At 48.4% G+C, this 18,114-nt stretch overlaps 1 protein-coding gene across 1 annotated transcript; it reads right to left on the bottom strand.

The window, feature by feature from the left end:
• Positions 1–320: 320 nt before the first annotated feature.
• Positions 321–13,071, bottom strand: SLC2A10 (solute carrier family 2 member 10). The gene is made up of 6 exons (XM_032461297.1): positions 12,895–13,071; positions 11,460–11,539; positions 5,062–6,345; positions 4,394–4,516; positions 3,828–3,963; positions 321–2,160 (listed from the first exon to the last, which is right to left on the bottom strand). The coding sequence occupies exons 1-6, from the start codon at positions 12,948–12,950 to the stop codon at positions 2,082–2,084; spliced, it is 1,758 nt and encodes a 585-aa protein (XP_032317188.1). The 5' UTR covers positions 12,951–13,071; the 3' UTR covers positions 321–2,081.
• Positions 13,072–18,114: the final 5,043 nt, after the last annotated feature.

Below are 18,114 nucleotides of genomic sequence, written 5' to 3'. Positions count from 1 at the left end.
TTTTTGTTGATTTTTCTACCAAACTCTTGATTCCAAAACTAGCTATCACTGCAATTTAGCCATGATTTGAAAAAATTAGACCACGAATGAATGCTTGATAACAATATGACTCAGCAAAGAAGTCACGCACATCAGGGAAGCAGGAATGCAGTTCCCACCCAAATGCTGGTTGAAGTTTCTGTTTATGTTAATGAGTAAGATGAAAGTAAAACAATGGAGATGTGTCAGAACTCCTTCACCAGTGACGTGTGTCTGGTGAATCTGGCTGAATTAGATAATGATTAGATAATGATTCCCTCAATTTTTTGTGCCATTCACAATATAGTAGCCACAGACATGACACATTTTTACGTTTAATGTGCATTATTAACATTTTATCCATCAAAATAAAATTTAAAATAAAAAATACAAAAAACATTTTATCCATCATGTACTTAAAACTGGAAAATCAACAAAATAAGCAATCAAGCCCTGATCCGCAGTGTTCCCCCAGTCTCTGTGGTGCAGATACACTCCCCGTGGGTTTCAAGTGACCAGCATGACATCACTGAATGGCGAATCAGCAAAAGATGTGCAGTAGCTCTCCCCCTCCCCTCATTGTTCCTCATGTGATACAATAGATGTCAGTAATCTTAAGAGCACAGATAATACAGCAAAATGTAGTAAGATAAGGAAGTGATGAGTTTCTAGCTTATACTCCCTTGGTTTTTAATAGAATCTAAATTTATATAATTTAACTTTTTTAGCAGCTGTGTTTAACAACCAGCTTGCAAAAATCCTCAAAATTTAACAATTGGCTCTCACAAGCCAGCTCCAACACATCACTGGATATAAGGGAAGTATCTAGAAATGAGAGGAGAGGAGGACTCAGGAGGAGCCAGAGTCCTGTAGGGGCTGAGCTCCTTGCTGAGTCTCCACTGACTCACCCCTTGGTGGGGGTGACCCTTTGTAGTGTCTCAAAGGTGGGGGGGGGTCTGGGTATTGAGGATGAATAGAAAAGCCCTCCAACTTGACCAGCTGAATGGGACCAGTTGAAGACCCCCTTGGTGGGAGACAGAGGTTAAATACATCCTGGGGGTGGGGGTGGGGGTACACAAGCATACCCATTCTGCAGAAGTGGAGACTGAGGCTCGAGAGAGTTGTCACTTACCCAAGGTCAGTAGCTGCCAATAGGTGGAGGCAACACCGACAAGCAGGTTTCCAAACTCATTTCCTGCAAAGTCCTCCTGCACTATCCTGGAAACAGCTTCTGGAGCACATTACATGCATGTAATGGCCCTTGAATTTTAGTGCATGCAACTCTGGAATTCTGTTCACCTTTTCCCTAATTAAAACTTATATCCCCTAAAGAGATGACTAGCAACTTGAGAGCAGGGCCCATGTTGAATATCTGATATTGCCAGCATTTAGAATCCCAGCTCATTGGCATCAGAAGAGATCTTAAGCACCACCAGGTTCAGCTCTCCCATTGTACATATGGGGGAAATTGAGCCCCATGGTCAGACAGCAATAAGACCAGCAGACTCAGGACTAGAACTCCAGCCTCCTACCAACTATCTGAGTTGCTGGTGAATGACAAATATTCTGAGTAAGAGACTTAGAGGAGTTGAACAAAATGAGATCCAAGAGCCAAAAAGCTGGCTTCTACCTCAGCAGAAAGTCCCAGCCAGATGGAAGAAGAGAGCAGAGAATACGGCTTCCTCAGCTGGATTTAGGGATGATACCCGGAAAGGCTTCCTGCCAGGTTGGTACCCTAGAGACTCTTTGAGAGTCATGGAGCAACAAGTCACCACAAGATGTTCTCATTATGAGTTTGTTACTGCAGAGATGCACAGAGCTGATGGGGAAACCGAGGCAAAAAGGCAGAGCCTCAGGAACCCTCAGAGTTTGAGACCCAAAATGAAGACTTTTGGGTTCTCATATTTTCATCCCTTTTGTGCCAGCAAAACAAACCTCTTCTGGAGCAGGGGCGACTCTTGAAGGACCACCTCAGAACTTGTGCCCTTGATCCCAGGCAAGCAGGAAGCTGAAGACTGTCTGCCAAAGCCATGGCTCCAGCATCTTCTGGGAAGATGGACTCGTCAGGAGGCTGCAGAGGCCTCGATGCGGCTGTACTGGACGCTAGCCGAGCTCTGCCTGTGACCAAAGCTCAGGGTGAACCTGGCAAGCAGAGAGCGAGTGGGGTTAGAGGGTGGCAGAGCCTGGTGGCCTTCCCTGGGGGTGATGGAAGTGGACCATCCCCTGGACCCCCACCCCAACTCCTACCTGACCCTCCCTGCTTCCTGCCTTGGTATGCATTTCCATCTTCTGGACCACCCAGCCGTTCCTGGTCTTCCTCTGTCCACCTGTGCCCCCTGCAGCCAGTTCTCCCATCACAGCTGGAGTCACCTTTCTAAGCACAAAAACCAGCTCCTGTCACTCCTGCTTAGAAGTGGCATCACTCTCAGCCCAACAGCGAAGCCCCTGGCTGCAGCTGGTGTCTCCCACGTCACTGCCCTCCACTTCCGTTTTCTCATTCAGCCTCGGCCACATGGGTCTCATGGGTCTCCTGTCTCCCTCTTCAAAACACCCAATTTGTTCCCACCTCGGGGCCTTCACTCTGGCTGTTCCCTCCTCCTAGAACACTCTCTTGGAAAGGATGGCTTTTTCTCATGATTCTTGCCACCTCTTCACAGAGGCCTTCCTTGAGCATCCTTTCATTCATTCAATAGAGCTAGGTTCACTGATGGCCTGTGATGAGCCAGGCACTGTTCTAGGCCCTGGGAATAGAGCAGCGAACATAACAGGTACACAAAAATATCCCCCCCGGTCATGAAGAGTTCATGACAAACTTGTGTCATGAATGTGCCCGTGGTACACTTGGACCCCAGCTAAAGACATTGAATGCTTCCCCTGCAAGTCGAGTTCACGCTCTGACAGGTTAACCTGCCTTATCTTCCCTGTGATATAACTGTCACTTGAATTTATCTTATTCATGCATTTAGTTCTGTCATCCACCTCTGCCCCTTACATTAAAATGTAACTTCCTCCTCAGTCCAGAGACAGGCTGTCTCTTGGCCACGAGTCTGTCCCCAGAGCCTAGTGCAGTGCCTGGCTCCCAGCTGGCACTTGAAAATATTTACTGAAAGTGAAGGAATGGGTTCCTGAGAAGTTAGGATAAAAGAGGGATTTCTGAAAGTTTTTCTCTGTGCTCATATCACCACGGGAATGGAAAGGTCTCTTCCGTATTTTGCTCTGTTTCCTTTTCTTCCAGCTACACTAACTGAAACACTCTTGTCGCTGCATTTGTTGCCTTATTTATTTTCTGTTCCCCTCCCCCACTAGAATGGAAGCTCTGTGTGGACAAGAACCTTTTCCATCTTATTCTCAGTCACATTTCCTAAGGCCCAGTGCCACTGCCTGGCACATAGTATGGACTTAATAACACCCACTAAACGAGTGGACCAAGCCCGCAGTTTTTAGTGTGTGATTTTTAAAGGCCACAGTTACAATATTTTGTTTCTCTGAGCTTCCATGACTCAAAGAGTCTGTGGTTTTAGAATCCAACTGTTCTAACCTCCTGGGATTTCTTAACTGCATGATTTTTAAAATTCTTACGAGCTGAGCTTAAAGTCCAGTGAAACTCTGCTGTAGGAAGACACAAAGCAACTCAAGGATAACAACTCATGTATGGAGACAGGGCAAAACTCATAGTGTCCAGGCAGTAAGAGCAATAGGAAGAGAATAAAAACACTTTTGCAAAGGAAAATTATGAGGACTAAAATCCTGAAGTCAAGTGCTTGGGTTTGATGCCACATTCCCCCCCAGGTCAGCCCTGACCCCCTTACCGTCTCCTCTGGAATTGCTGGTCTATCTCTGCAAATGACTGGCCTTTTGTTTCCGGGACAAATAAATATATGAAACCCAGGCCGAGGACAGCAGTCAGCCCATAGAGTAGGAAGGTCCAGGACAAACCGATGGCACCTAGGAACAACAGGGTGGGGATGTGGGCGGGGCGCAGCCTGGGCCAACTGGTCGCCCAGTGTTCCAGGTTGAGCACTAAAAGTCACTTCACCCAAAGTAGATTCTCCAGATGGTTGATTTGCAGAATGACCAACAGGCTGTCAAATAAAAGTACCTTAAAGCAGGAGTAGGGCTGGTTGTCCCAGAGGCAGGCAAAGGGCCAGGGCCCAAATCCACAAACACCTTGGGCATCTTGATTTTATGGGAAAGCCCACTCACCCATATCTAAAACACTGACCAGTGGCATGTGCTCGGCATCTGAAAACGTGGATGGAGGGAAAAGGACATCCACCTCAGCAGCAAAACAGCTGCAAGAGGCGAAGCGAAGCTCCGAACAAAATCCTCAGAAATTCTGTGAAATGGGCCCAAGGAATGAGGTCAGAGGACTCACCGATGAGGTCGAGGAAGGAGAGGCTGATGAAGAGGTTGGCGGCCCAGTTGAAGCTGTTGCAGAAGGCAAAGGCCCTCCCTCTGATCTCCACAGGGTAAATCTCGCTGAGGACGAGCCAGGTCACTAGGACAGGAGAGCAGGGAGGACTCCTAGGCTGCGGCCGGAACCCGAGGCCTGGCACCTATGGTCCCGCAGTTGGCCCCCAACAGTGAGATTCAAGCAGACTGTCAGGCCCCTGACACCGTCTCTCCCGGCTGCTTTCCCCACACGGCTGTAAGAGTTCCTTTAGAGGGACCAGCAGTCTGTGTTTGACCAGGAAACTGAGGAGTTTCCTGGGACACCAGACTCTCAGGGTCCAGGGCAAACTGGGATGAGTGGTCACCCTATTCATTAAATTCCTTTCCTGTAAACTCTTTTGAGTGAGCTATCTGGGAGCAGATTCAGGTTTTATAAGGCCTGAAGCTTAAATGATTTGGGGCCTTTATAAGAAAGAAAATTTTACAACAGAATTAGGCCCCTGTCTCCAGAAGTGCCTGCAAGGAAGGGAGGAGCCCTGAAGTCTGAGCTCAGTGTTCTCATGCTCAAGCCACCACCTGTGTTCCTTTGTTCAGTCTCCACTGGGGGCGGTGGAAGGCTCCATAGTTACCTGCGAGACAGCTCCCACTCACCTGGCCCAAATCCAAAGGAGAAGGCGCTCACGAAGACCATCATGCAGACCAGCGCGGTCCAGTGCAGCAGGGCGCGCCCGGGGGCAGGAGAAATGGGGGCAGGAGGGGCGGTGCTCAGAGCCGGTGGGGGAGGAGCGGTGGGGGCCCCAGCCCCCGGATGAGGCTTGGCTTTCTCAGAGGTTGACAAGACTGGATCCCCTGGGCTCTGGCCGGTTGTTGGCAGCAGAGGTGGAGACAAGCCCCTGGGCAGGCCAGAGTCTCCAGGGAGACCTGACAGCCTGGTGGCATTGGGCTCAGCCAGGCAACTTGGTCCTGAATCCATGGGCACAGCAAAGCTGATGAGGCCGATGCCACTGACCGAGAAAGCCATGAGGGCACAGCCCGCTAGCAATAGGGCCCTGCGGCCCGCTCGGTCCACCAGCCCCATGGCGGTCAGGGTGGCCGCCACCTTCACGGCACCGAGCCCCACAGAGGCCAGCACAGCTGAGGAGCCCCCAAGGAATCCGACCGAGCGGAAGATGGTGGAGGCGTAGCACAGCACGTTGGGCTGCCCTGTCAGCTGCTGGAAAAGCACGAGCCCCAGCCCCACCGTGGTCCGGCCTCGCATGTTACCCCTTGCCCTGAAGAGGTCCAGGAAGGAGTATCTCGGCCTCTCCAGGCCCAGCTTTGTGGCCTCGCCTCCCTGGAGGGGGATGAGGTCCTTATGGGCTGCAGCCTCATCTGTACCAGCAGGGAGAAAGAGGAGGCTGAGGGACTGCAGGAGGGCAGGTGCAGCGGCCCAGCCAAACATATGCCTCCATCCCCAGGGAGTACCGGCCAGTGCATAGTTGAGTGCGTAGGAGAGCAGGATGCCCACGGTGATGCCTGCCTCGTAGAGGGACACTAGCACTCCCCGCTGCCGTGGCCCCACCAGCTCTGACACATAGATACAGCAGGCCATGGAGGAGAGGGAGATGGCAAAGCCAGCTGCTGAGCGGCCCAGGACCAGCCAGGCCAGGGAGCTGGCCAGGCCTAGGCTCAGGCTGCCTGCTAGCAGCACCAAGTTGCTCCCGAGGATGGCTTGTTTCCTGCCATAGCGGTCGATGAGGAAGCCCCCTACCAGGGAGGCAAGGAGAGCCCCCAGGAGCAGGCTGCCCACCAGGAGCTCCTGTTCTGAGCAGCTTAGCCCGAAGTCAAGCTGCAGTGGGAGCAGGGCACCCGAGATGACTGCCAGTTCGTAACCAAAGGTCAGGCCACCCAGCAAAGACACAGAGGCACACAGGGGCAGGAGGGATGAAGAGTGGCCTGGAAAACAAAAGTTACATGGGCACAGTATTATTACTATCAATAGCTTTTTCTCATATGGTAGTTACTAAGTGCCAGGCCCTGTTTGAAGAGCTTTACATGTATTTACTCATTTAATTCTTAACAACAACCTTAAAACATACTATTCTTAGTATTAGCCTCTAAAGCACAAAGAGGTTAAGAAATTTTCTCATGGTCATACAGCAAGTGGCAAAGCTGAGGTGGCTAGAGAGTGCGGGCTTTTAATCACAATGCTGTTGAGCAGAGGGGCCTGAGTGGCTGCAGCCCAGCAAATGAGAATAGCAGGAGGGGATGAGGTAGAGGGAGGCAGGGGCAGATCATGTGGAGCTTTGTTAGGTCATGAGGACACTGATGAACTTCTTTCCCAGTAGGTGGAAGCCTTTGAAAGCTGGAACTGGGGAGAGAGGTGATTCGTGGTAGTCACTGGCACATGTGGATATTGAGCACTTAAAATGTGGCTAATGCGATTGAGGAACTGCATTTTAAATTTAATTTTAATTAATTTAAATGTGAAACAAGCCATATATGGCCAGCGACTACCATATTGGCAGAGCAGTTATACAGGCTACTCTTAATTTTGAATTCACATACATAAACTTAAATATTTCTGGAAGCATCTAGAGTAATCCAGATGTATCTCTCACCCACCCCAACCCAGGACCCGAATATTTGTAACACTATCGCCAGATTTATGGGATGTTTTCTACGGACCAGGTGCTGTTTTGAGCACTTTTAAGTGTAATAGCTTATTTAATTCTCACCACAACTTTGTGAGGTGGACTTTTACATTACTTATGAATGAGTAAACTGATCGTTAGAGATGCGAAGTGACTTGCTGAAGGTCAAAAATAGTAAGTAGCTGTGCATAGATTCACAGGCCAGGTGATGGCCACGAGGCACATGAAAATATGCTCCACGTGCGTAATTATGAGAGAAATGCAAATCAAAACTACAGGGAGATACCAGTCAGAATGGCCATCATTCAAAAGTCTACCAATGAGAAATTCTGGAGAGGGTATGGAGAAAAGGGAGCCTTCCTACACTGTTGGTGGGAATGTAAATTGGTGCGGCCACTATGGAGAACAGTATAGAGGTTCCTTAAAAAGCTGAAAATAGAATTATCCTATGATCCAGCAATCACACTCCTGGGCATACATCCAGAGAAAACTAATTTGGAAAGATACATGCACCCCAATATTCATAACAGCACTATTTACAGTAGCCAGGACAGGGAAGCAACCTAAACGTCCATTGACAGATGACTGGATAAAGAAGATGTTGTATACACACACACACACACACACACACACACACACACACAATGGAATGTTTAGTCAGTCATAAAAAAGAATGAAATAATGCCATTTGCAGCAACATGGATGGACCTAGAGATGATCATACTAAATGAAGTAAGTTAAAGACAAGTATCATATGATATCACTTATATGTGGAATCTAAAAAAAAAAAAAAGATACAAATGAACTTATTTACAAACCAGAAATAGACTCACAAACAAATTTATGGTTACCAAAGGGGAAGGGTGGGGAGGGATAAATTAGGAGTTTGCAATTAACAGATACACACTACTATGTATAAAATAGATAAACAACAAGGACCTACTGTATAGCACAGGAAACTATATTCAGTATCTTGTAATAACCTAGGGTGGAAAAGAATCTGAAAAAGCATGTGTGTGTATATATATATATATATATATAAAATCACTTTACCTGTGTGGTAAATCAACAATACCTTAATTAAAAAAAAATTGGCTCTACAATCCATACCCTTAACGACTCCATTATAAAACCTTGGCATAATAAGATTTTACTCTGTTTTCTCTTACTTCTACCTCTCCTCATCTCTGTTTGGCAAATTTTGTGCAGGGGGAGGAGTTTCATGGGTGGAGAAATCATCGCCCCTTTCTGCTCACCTTTCTCCCCATCACCTCTGCCCCCCGGGAAGTAGCGCCCTACCCCCTGCCTGGCCTTGTCCTTCTTCATGACTGTCAATCAACATCCTAGGGAGATTATGCTACCCAGGTCCTGCACCTTCGGCACCTCTCTTTGCCCCACCTCCCTCGGCTTCTGGAGTTTTCTGCCAGAAGAGGAGGTTCTCCAGGCCATGTGAGGCAATCAAATGAAAACACTGAATTTTTTTTTTTTTTTTGCCATTTTCTGGGTTCCTTTTGAGGTGGAATGGAACCCAGCCAAAGGGCTCAGAGGCAAAGCTGACTGTCCAGTTTCCAATGGAAAATGCAGGAGGGCAAATTCAGGTTACAGTGGTACAAGCAGAACAGCAACAGTAAAAGTTAGATAAAATCATAATAATTACAGATGTCATTTACTGAGTGTCTCCTCCCGGCCCCTGTCGCCACCTCCCAGACACACCCTGCAAACACTTGTTCCTAGCACACACCGTAGACTTTCAGGCCACTCTGCCTCTGCATGTGTGGTCCCTCTCTTGTCCCACCTGTATTCCCCAAATACCCACTCATCTTCTTCAGTCCTGGCTCATGGGTCACTTCCCCAAGGTGGTCCCAGTAATACATATCTGTTATTTGGCATCATTCCCCCATGCTCTGTGGGGAGCGACCCTTCCCTGTCCTGTCTTCATCTCTCAGTCTCCTGATCTGGATAGAGATGACCGCCCCACCTCCACCCCTGCCACCCAGCTCCAGAGGTGTGTCCATGACCCAGATCTGACCAGCCAGCAGGTTCATGGCCCTGGGCAGTGGTGAATGCCACGTGGCTGAACCTGGGCCAATGACGGTCAGTCCAGCCCAGAGTGTTTGCTTCCTGGGGGTGCTAAGCTGGTAGTTTACCTGCCTGGAGCAGCTGGGAGCCATCTTCCCCTGGGAGGGATTCCTGACAACACTGCCTGGGCCCCTAGATCCAACCATGCCTGAAGCTATGGACTTTTCAGTAACTGATAAATAATGCCCCCCCAACTTTTTTATTTGTTGTTAAACTACTTTGAGGGAGACTCTAAGTCCTGTACATAGTCCTCAACTTTCCAAGTCCTGTTTTTCATTTCTAACCAACTCTGCATTCTCCTGCATTTGCTCACACTGTATCTTGAGTAACTGATGTGTCTTCCTAATTAAACTGAACAGGATAAGGACAGAAACTTACTGTCTCTGTGCCTCCAGGGCCCCAGCCCCACTTTGACACCCAAGATGGGCTCAATAAAGTTTCTGCTGAGTGAACCAATGACTGAGTCAGGGATCAGGGTGGTATCACCACGTCCCATTCCAGGGACTGTGTCAGACACATTTTAACTTAATAATGCTACACAGCAGCCGGAGGGATCCCGTGATAGCCTAATTCATACCATGTCTTTCTGCTCAGAGGCCTCCGAGGCTCCCATGTTATTCTGAAAATACCCAAGTTGTGACAGTGGCCTTTCTGGCCCTGTAGAATCTGCCTCCTCTCACTGGGCTCCAGCCACACCAGCCTCCTTGCTTTTCCTCCTCAATTCAAATCCATCTCAACTCAAGGCTTTTCACCAGCTCGAAAACCCCTTTCCCTCCATTTCAGTAGCCCTTACCCACCCTCGCTTCCCTCTGGTTTCTGCTCAAATATCGCCTTCTTGTGAGGCCTTCCCTGGTTTTCTACTTAAAACTGCAACCCCCCTAGCCTCCAGCACGATTCCCCTCCCCTGCTGGTTTTTCTCCATGGTGCTTTTCTGAAATAACTACATATTTTACATATTTATTGGGCTTCCTGACCAGAATGTCAGCCCCAAAGGAACAGGAATTTATTTTCAGCTGTCTCTTAATGCTGAGGACAGTTCCTGGCATGTTGTGGGCACTCAATACGAGTAAACAGACGATCAAATGAATGACTGAATGAATGAACAAACTCAGAACACAGGGAGTCCAGAGAGAAAGGGTCTTGGCTCTTGAGCATCTAGGGCCTGGAAGGGGCCATGGACAGGAAGTGGATTAAATCCTGGCCTCCACATTAGGATGGCCCAGCCTGGTTTTAGGGACCACTCTCCCTTTCTATGGATTGTCTGTCTAAATATAGTTTGTATGTGATGCTGTCTCATGAGGGAGGAAATCCCTTAATTCTCTAAGCCCCTCACTGTGGAGGGCAAAGCTTCCCAAGGGGAGCATGAAGGGGCAGGTGGAGCGGAAAGAACCCAGGTTTTGGGTGCACAAATCACCAGCTGCAAGTACCAGGGCACCCTTGGTTGATGACACTAGAGCAGCATCTCAACCAGAGTCATGATATATTGGGTCCCTCCAGCTCTAGAGACCTGCCATGGCTTCCCCTGAAACTCCAGAGGAAAACCAGGAGTGAAACCATCTGGGTGAAGATATTTACATGGTTATGTAAATATCCTCATTCAGATGGCTGGCTTCCAAAGTCCCGATAGCAGGTAATACTTACAGAGCAGTCATTGTAGCCAGCCTCACCGCCTCTTCCGGAAGCCTTACTGTATCACCTGCCTCAGTCCCTACAGCTGCCCTATGACACAGGTACTGGTGCCATTCCCATTTTACAGACAAGGCAACTGAGGCACAGAGGGGTGAAGACATTTGCCCGTAGTGACAGTGTGTAAAGTGACAGGGCAGATTCTGAACTTGAGCATTCTGAACTCCAAAGTCTTAATGTTGGGTGTGATAAAAATAAAATAACAGCTTACAGTAAATGACCATTTACCATGTGCAGGTGGTGAGTAGAGCATTTAACTACATTTTCTTATATCATTCTCATGGCTGCCCTGTAATAGGGTATTTCATGGTGATCATTTTATAAATGAAGAAATTGAAGATCAGAGAAATTGACTATACTGTCCCAGGGTCAGGATGCACCTGAGAAGTGGTAGAATAATGGCTGGAACCCAGGTCTTTCTGACCCCAAAATCTATACACAGGGCCCAATCCCTGGACCCCTCTGTGAAGAAGGCAGCCTAGTACCAGTTGTTTTTTTGTCCCTCCCTCCACCACTACCATTTAACCCCTGCTCTGCCCACAGCAGATGCTCAGTAAATGGCTGTTGAATTAACTTAGGAAGCAATAAAGGGATAGGAGAGGCAGTGGAAGGGGCCAGGGCCAAGCTGAGTGTCCTTGGGAGGACTCTGACCTCTCTGGGCCTCGGTTTTTCTCAGGCTCTGGAGCAGTGTGCTTCCGTGATAAGAGACTCTGGAGTTGGTCATCATTACCCTGTGCATGAGAGGCCAGGTGGTACAGTGGTTAAGAATGCAGACTGGAATCAAAGTGCTGCAGTTCTATCCCACCTTCTTCCTCTCCATAGCTGTGTGACCTCAGGTAACTCACTGAACCTCTCTGAGCCACCCATCAATAAATGGGGATAATAGTAGTACCTGTATCAGTTGCCTGCCTAACCTGACAGCCACTGTTCTCTATTATGATTCTCCACAGAACAACCCAGAGTGAGTTTTTAAAACACAAATTCAGGTCATGTCCAGCTTAAAACTCTTCTCTAGCTTCCTTTGTCACTTGGAATAAAATCCAAACTTCTCACCATGGCCTACAAAGACCTATGTAATCTAGCCCCTGCCTACCTCTCTGACTTCACTTCCAGCCCCCTTCCCTTGCCCACTGTGCTCTAGCCACACTGGCCTGAGCCACACCAGCTCACTCCTGCCTCAGGGCCTTTGCACTTGCTGTTTCTGCCACAGGAAATTCTTCTCCCAGATATTAGCAGGCCTGCCTCTTTTGAGTAATGTCTCAGCTCCAATGCTCCTCTATTCTAAGAGCTCCTCACTCTCATGTACCTAAGAACCCACCTCCTTCTCCACTATGTCACACCACATTTTATGTGCTCCACCATACCTTATCATTTTCTGAGACTGTTTATTCATTTACTTATTTATCTAGCTTCCCAGTTGGAATGTCAGCCCCATAGAAGAGAGGATAATTGTCTTGTTCACCACTGAATCCCCAACCCCTAAACCAATGTCTACCACATAGTAGGTGGATGAATAATTGAATGACCTTTTGAGGCTTCTGAATCCAGAGGGGGGAAAATAGAACCTTAGTCCCCTGGAGCAACAAAGAAATTCCCTACTCCCCCAATAATTCTGGATTCGAATCTCCTCTGTCTCCTTCCTATTGAGCATCTCGAGGGCTTGTCTGTTTTACACGGGGTGGCATCCTCAGGCCTAGAACAGTGAGCCGCAAGCAGAAGTGCTTAGCGAGTTGATAAGTGGAGTTACTCCTTTCCAGCCTCTACTTCTTCATCTGCAGAATAGGAACGATTTCACTCGCTTGCGGGATGTTTTAAGACTTAAAGCGATCAGGTGAGTACCTGGCCGCCCGGAGTAAGCGCTGTTTCCAGTAAGGAGCCCTCTCGGGTCACCTTTTTTTCTGGGCAGAAAGGAGCATGTAAGGAAGTGGGTCCAAGTCCCTTCCCAGCCCCCAGCCACGGCCTGCTGTCCCGGCTGCCACCCGAGTGGGCGGTATCTGGTGCCGGCGCTGCCGCGGAGGGCAGAGGGTGCGCGCGCACCGATGGGGTCGCGGGGCTTCCCCGCCGGCAGCGCCGGATCGGAACTTACCCATGGCGAGCCGGACTCCGAGGCGTGCGGGGGGCGCTGGGGAACAGGGCGCGCATCTCCCTGCCGAGTCCCCGCCGCAGCCGCCCCACAAACTTTCCGGCCCGCCTCCCGCCTGCGTCCTTCCCTCTCCGCCTGCCCGCCTGCAGCGCCGCCGCCACGTCGTCGGCCAGCCCTGGCCCCCTGTGCCTGGAAGGCGGGACAGAGGTGTGCCTTGGACGTCCCCAGCCTCGCCCCGGCCTGGCTGGGACCCCGCCCACCCTCCTCCCCGTGGGGGGAACCCCACCCACTGTTATCCCTTGAGGGAGGACCCCCACAAGCCATCCTCCCAGCAGGAAGGAGACCCCCCCCCCATCACTGCAGTCCACGCTAGTCTGGTCTCTCCAGCCAGCTTGTGTACACACACACAGACACTCATGCGTCTACACTGACTCACACATACACACTTCAGCTGCTCACTCTCCCAAGAATTCATCATCCATTCATTGGACACTCACGTTTGGACACCTCCCATGTGCCCTCAGGCACTGTCCTAGGCCTTGAGGATGGGCTGGGAGAACCAGACAGACCGATATTTCTGTTCTTGTGGAGTTTATTTTCTGATGGGGGAAGAAGATAAATAACTAAGAGAAATACCAATGACACAGGCCAGGCAGAGAATTGAGCTAGGGTGATGGGTCAGGCAGGCACAGGTGGTTGCTTTAGCTGGAAGCAGGGAGTTTCAGGGGTTGGGGAGCTGTCTCTGGGAAGGCTGCTCTGAGCAGGGGATTTTTAAGCTGAGGTCTTAAAAAGAAAGACCAAAGGCAAAAAGTCCTGCAGGAAGGAGCTTGTGGAGCATAAAGAACAGAAAGGAAGTCATAGCATCTGGAGCACAGGGCTGAGAGGGAGGGTGGAGGGAGATGGAGCCTGAGGGAGGGGTTGGCAAAGGCCAGATTATTGAAATTCTTAGGAGGCCAGGGTCAGCATGTGATTTTTTTCCAGTGGACACAGAAATAATTGGGGAGTTCTAGCAGGTTATTTAGGGAGCAAGGGTGAAACTAGGGAGACCACTTGGGAGGCTGTTGCAAGGTGAGAGGTGAAGTTGATGTGGACTCTGGTGATAGTAGTGAGGATGGAGAAAAGTTAGCAGATCAGAGACAGACTGGATAAGCACCAACAGACTGGGAGAGGAGCAGCTTGGGGCAGGAAAGGAGATCTGGAGTTCTGTTTTGGCTGTGTGACGTCTAAGGTGCTCATGAGGCATCCATGTGGAAACAGATGGGCAGTTAGATATAAGAGCTTGGACTTCTGGAAAGGAGCCAGGCTGGGGACACCCCCGCTAATTTTCACTCTTAGGCAAAAACACATATACAGACTTAGCACTCACATGGCTTATCCAACCTCTCACTGTGTATTCACAAGTAGACACATTCATTCACATGCATGAGTAGCCATGCCCTCACCTAGCAGAAATCGGGTGCCACAGACACAGATACGCATCTCAGCAATGAAGACAGCATTGACACGGCCTTCTGAGCCAGGGGACCCATGTCCAGTTCTGAAAGTAATAATAGCTGGGGCAGTTTGAAAATCTGGCTTCAAAATTTTTTGTTCCTTCCCTTGAAATCTAGGTGGGCTTGTGACTGCTCTGGCCAGTAGGTTACACAGAGTGGCACTGTATGACTTCTAAGGCTGAGTCACTGGGACATTGGCACCCAGAACCCTGAGCCTCTAAGAAGTCTGACCACACTGAGGCCACCATGCTGTAAGGAAGCCCAAGGCACACAGAGAGGTCATGTGTGGCTGCTCCAGTGAGTGGTCCCAGCCTTTAAGCCGTGCCAGCACTGGCTTCAGAACCAGCCTTCAGATGATTCTGGCCCCCATCCCTCAGATCTTTCCAACTGCGGTCCCAGGCATTGTGGAACAGAGACAAGCCATCCCTACTGTTCCCAATCTGAAGCCCTGACTCACAAATTCCATAAATATAATTAAATGGTTGTTTTAAATTGCAAAGTTTTAGAGTAAATTGTTATGCCACAATAGTAATCAGAAACAGTAGTTTTAAACTATTGAGGGATGATTGATTTAAGCACCTTACATGTATTTACAACTGCCTAATGAGATTGGGATTATTAGAATTTATCCATTTTATGGATGAGGAAACTGAGGCAACGGGAGGTGAAGTAACTTGCCTGCATAATAAACAAATAAAATCAGTAGTGCTCAAGGATACACTCTAGTATCAAGCTTATGGGAAACACCAGGCTCTTCTCTGTCATGCTCTACTGCCTTTCTGGTATGGAGAAGGGCCCAAGAATGCCTCTTGATCTTTGCCATGTGACAATTACTCCTTCAGGTGAGTATCTGGAATTGTCACGGAGACCTGGTACAGAAAAGCCAGGGCTGTTCCATTCCTGAGATAACGTGTAGAAATTATATGATGAAAAAGGGCATGCAGTCTTTGTTGATCTCTGTGATTTGCCTTAAGTCATGAGGATGTTTGCGTGACTGCTGTTAGGTTCTGTCTACCCTAGAGAATAGAGAATCCTTCTTCACTGGTTGCCCCAAATGGGAAAGGAAAAGTTCTAATCAGGCCTTTTGGTAGACATCTTTGGAAATGACTTCCCTTGAGGGGATGCAGGACCTGGTGACTCATTTCTAACAAACAGAATACAGCAAAAGTGATTGTCCTTCTAGAGATCAGGTTATAAAAGATGGTGATTTCCACCTTGCTCATCCTCTCCTGATCTCTTACTCACTCACTCTGACAAAGCTATCTGCTGTGTTGTGAGCTGCCCGATGGAGAGGCCCACATGGCCAGAATTGAGGGTGGCCTGCAGGCAATAGGCAGGAAGGAATTAAGGCCCTCAGATCAACAGCCTGTGAGGAACTAAGTCCTGCCACTAATCAAATAGTCATACAAATAAACAAAAAAGCAATGCAAAAGAAGAGAGATTGAGGGACACCAGGAATTACAAAGATTGGGCTTTCCCTCCTATGAAAAGTCAGAGAGGACTTCCCTGAGGAAGTGACATTTGAGCTGAGAATGGAAGGATGCCTAGATGGATCTAGGCAACAAGGGGAGGGAAGAGCACTTCTAACATGGGAAATAGCAGGTGCAAAGGCCCAGTGGCAAGAAGGAGCGTGGCAAGAGTGAGAGACTGAGAGAAGGCAAATGTGTTTGAAGATCAGAGAGCAAAAAAGGGTTTGGTGGAAGATGAATCTGGAAGAGGGACATAGGGCCCCATGGAGGACCTCATGGGTCTTTATCTGAAGCACAATGGGGAGCCACTGAAAGGTTTTAAACTAGTTTCCTACCACAGAAGCCAGAACTAGTCTGGCCATAGCAAGCCTGGGGCTGTGAATATGTTTGCACAGTGGATTTTCCAAAGGAGGGTATAGGAGGTAAGAGGGAATGAAAAGTGTTCATCGAACTGAGAAGGAAGGTATCTTGAGAATGAAAAATGAGACAGGAAGCTCCATATAATCAATGGTTCAATTTATTATAGGGTAACTTACAGGGAAGGATCAGGTGGACAGCAATCCAGCAGCATTTGCAGCTGTACTCTGAAACTTCGAGGGGCCATTGAGACAATTTTACAGTTGACCTAGGATATAGGGGTACATGCTTAGAATCAGGAAGTGCATTCCTAAGTCAAGATTTATGAATGGGTAATTAGCCTTGTAGGTGCCAGGAATATGTCAGCAAAGGTCTTCATCATTGTTTGGAGGCTAACAGAGTATAGAGGCCACATGGACCTAAAGATCACTAAACAATATCTATTAACTACAAAACCCTTGATGACAGAGAAGAGATTTACTATACAACATAGCCCCAGCTAGGGTCAGTGGAAGGACGCAAGACGTGCCAGTTATGCTAACAGCCAGACAGAGGGGTTCAGGCAGATTTGGTAACCATGGAGATGACCGGGTGGACACTAACAATTATGATAATGAAATTACAAACTTGGGAAATTGGGCACGATAAATAGAATTGGTTCTGGGTGAACTTCAAGTAGGCTGGGCTGATGAAAGTTGCTGGAAACCACATTATGCCAACATAAAGAGTCTCATGTTTGAAAAGGTGACCTGCCCTGTGTATGAATGAAATGCAGTGCCTGTGGAGCTGAGGGTTGGTGTCATAGCAACCCTCAGACCAAAGGGCCTTTCTTCATCATTTCAAACAGGGTACCAATGATGGGGGAAGGAAAATGAACACATGAATAGTGTATGCAATCCACTGGGCCCCTCAAAAGCAACATCTTATTTAAGCATAATGAACAATGCTAAAGTTAAACTAATTATCCTCTTTCTAAAGATGATTAATCTGAAACTTAGAGAAATAATGTTTGTTGCTGCATCACACAGTGTGACAGGAACTGGAGGCTGGCTCCCCTATGTGTGACAGTACACATATAACAACAATAAAAAAATCTGGAAAACAACTTCATATGATGATTGCTGGTGGGGCAGATTGGTGACAGGGACAGGTGTTCTTTAATTTTTCACGTGTGTAAAATTGTGTATTGTAAGAATTTGTCATAGCCTGTATTAGCTTGCTATTAAAACAAACAGTAAAAATTTGCAAATCACTCCCAACTCTGGGTGGGTTCTGTCTCCTCTGGAAAACTTTTCCTGATCCCACTTCCTCCTCCTCAGCCTCATATCCCACCACTTTCTCTGACTCTCAGTTTTTTTTTTTTTTTCTGTAAGATGGGTTTTCATCATTTAACCTTATTCTTCCTGAATGCACTCAGTAAACGGTAGCTATTATTATCCTAGCTCTAAAGACGATGTCGGACACATGCCACACCGGACTCCGACTAGTGTGAGCCCCTTTTGGAGGGAATTCAGGAGTCCAGGGACGATGAGTTCCCAAAAGAGAACTCCTGTGGAGTGCAACTTCCCGGGATCTAGAAAGACTCCAGAGGAAAGCCGATTCCGAACATTTTTCGCGAGAGGCAATGAAGCTTTCCGGCAATAGCCGAAGAGTTGGGAGGCGGGGCCATCAAAGCCGACCGCGAGAGTCACCAATGGCTTCCAGAAAGAACAGAGGAGTGGGAAGAGGGGCTTATCGAGAGTTGCTGAGGGGTTAAGGAGATGGCCGAGGAGCTGGGAAGCCAGGCCACGGGCTTCAAGAAGAGCCTCAAGGTTGGGAGGCGGAACCACTTCCATAAGGCGGAAGTGTCGAGGTTCGAGTAGCCGGAGAGGTCCGAGGATTTCCGGAGCGAGCCGAAGCAGCGC

Source organism: Camelus ferus, chromosome 19, assembly GCF_009834535.1.
Source record: "Camelus ferus isolate YT-003-E chromosome 19, BCGSAC_Cfer_1.0, whole genome shotgun sequence".
Taxonomy (NCBI): Eukaryota; Metazoa; Chordata; class Mammalia; order Artiodactyla; family Camelidae; genus Camelus; species Camelus ferus.
The sequence above is the reverse complement of the archived record's forward strand: the minus strand, read 5'-3'. Positions and strand labels throughout refer to the sequence as shown.

What these genes read in the sequence shown, in the direction of transcription:
- SLC2A10 (XM_032461297.1), bottom strand. Translation starts at nt 12,950, where the DNA reads ATGCGCGCCCTGTTCCCCAGCGCCCCCCGCACGCCTCGGAGTCCGGCT. An exon ending in CTCCTTTGGATTTGGGCCAG is followed by an intron (nt 4,517 to 5,061) that starts GTGAGTGGGAGC and finishes CTCCTGTCCTAG; the next exon opens with TGACCTGGCTCGTCCTCAGC. An exon ending in CTCCTTCCTCGACCTCATCG is followed by an intron (nt 3,964 to 4,393) that starts GTGAGTCCTCTG and finishes TGTTGTTCCTAG; the next exon opens with GTGCCATCGGTTTGTCCTGG.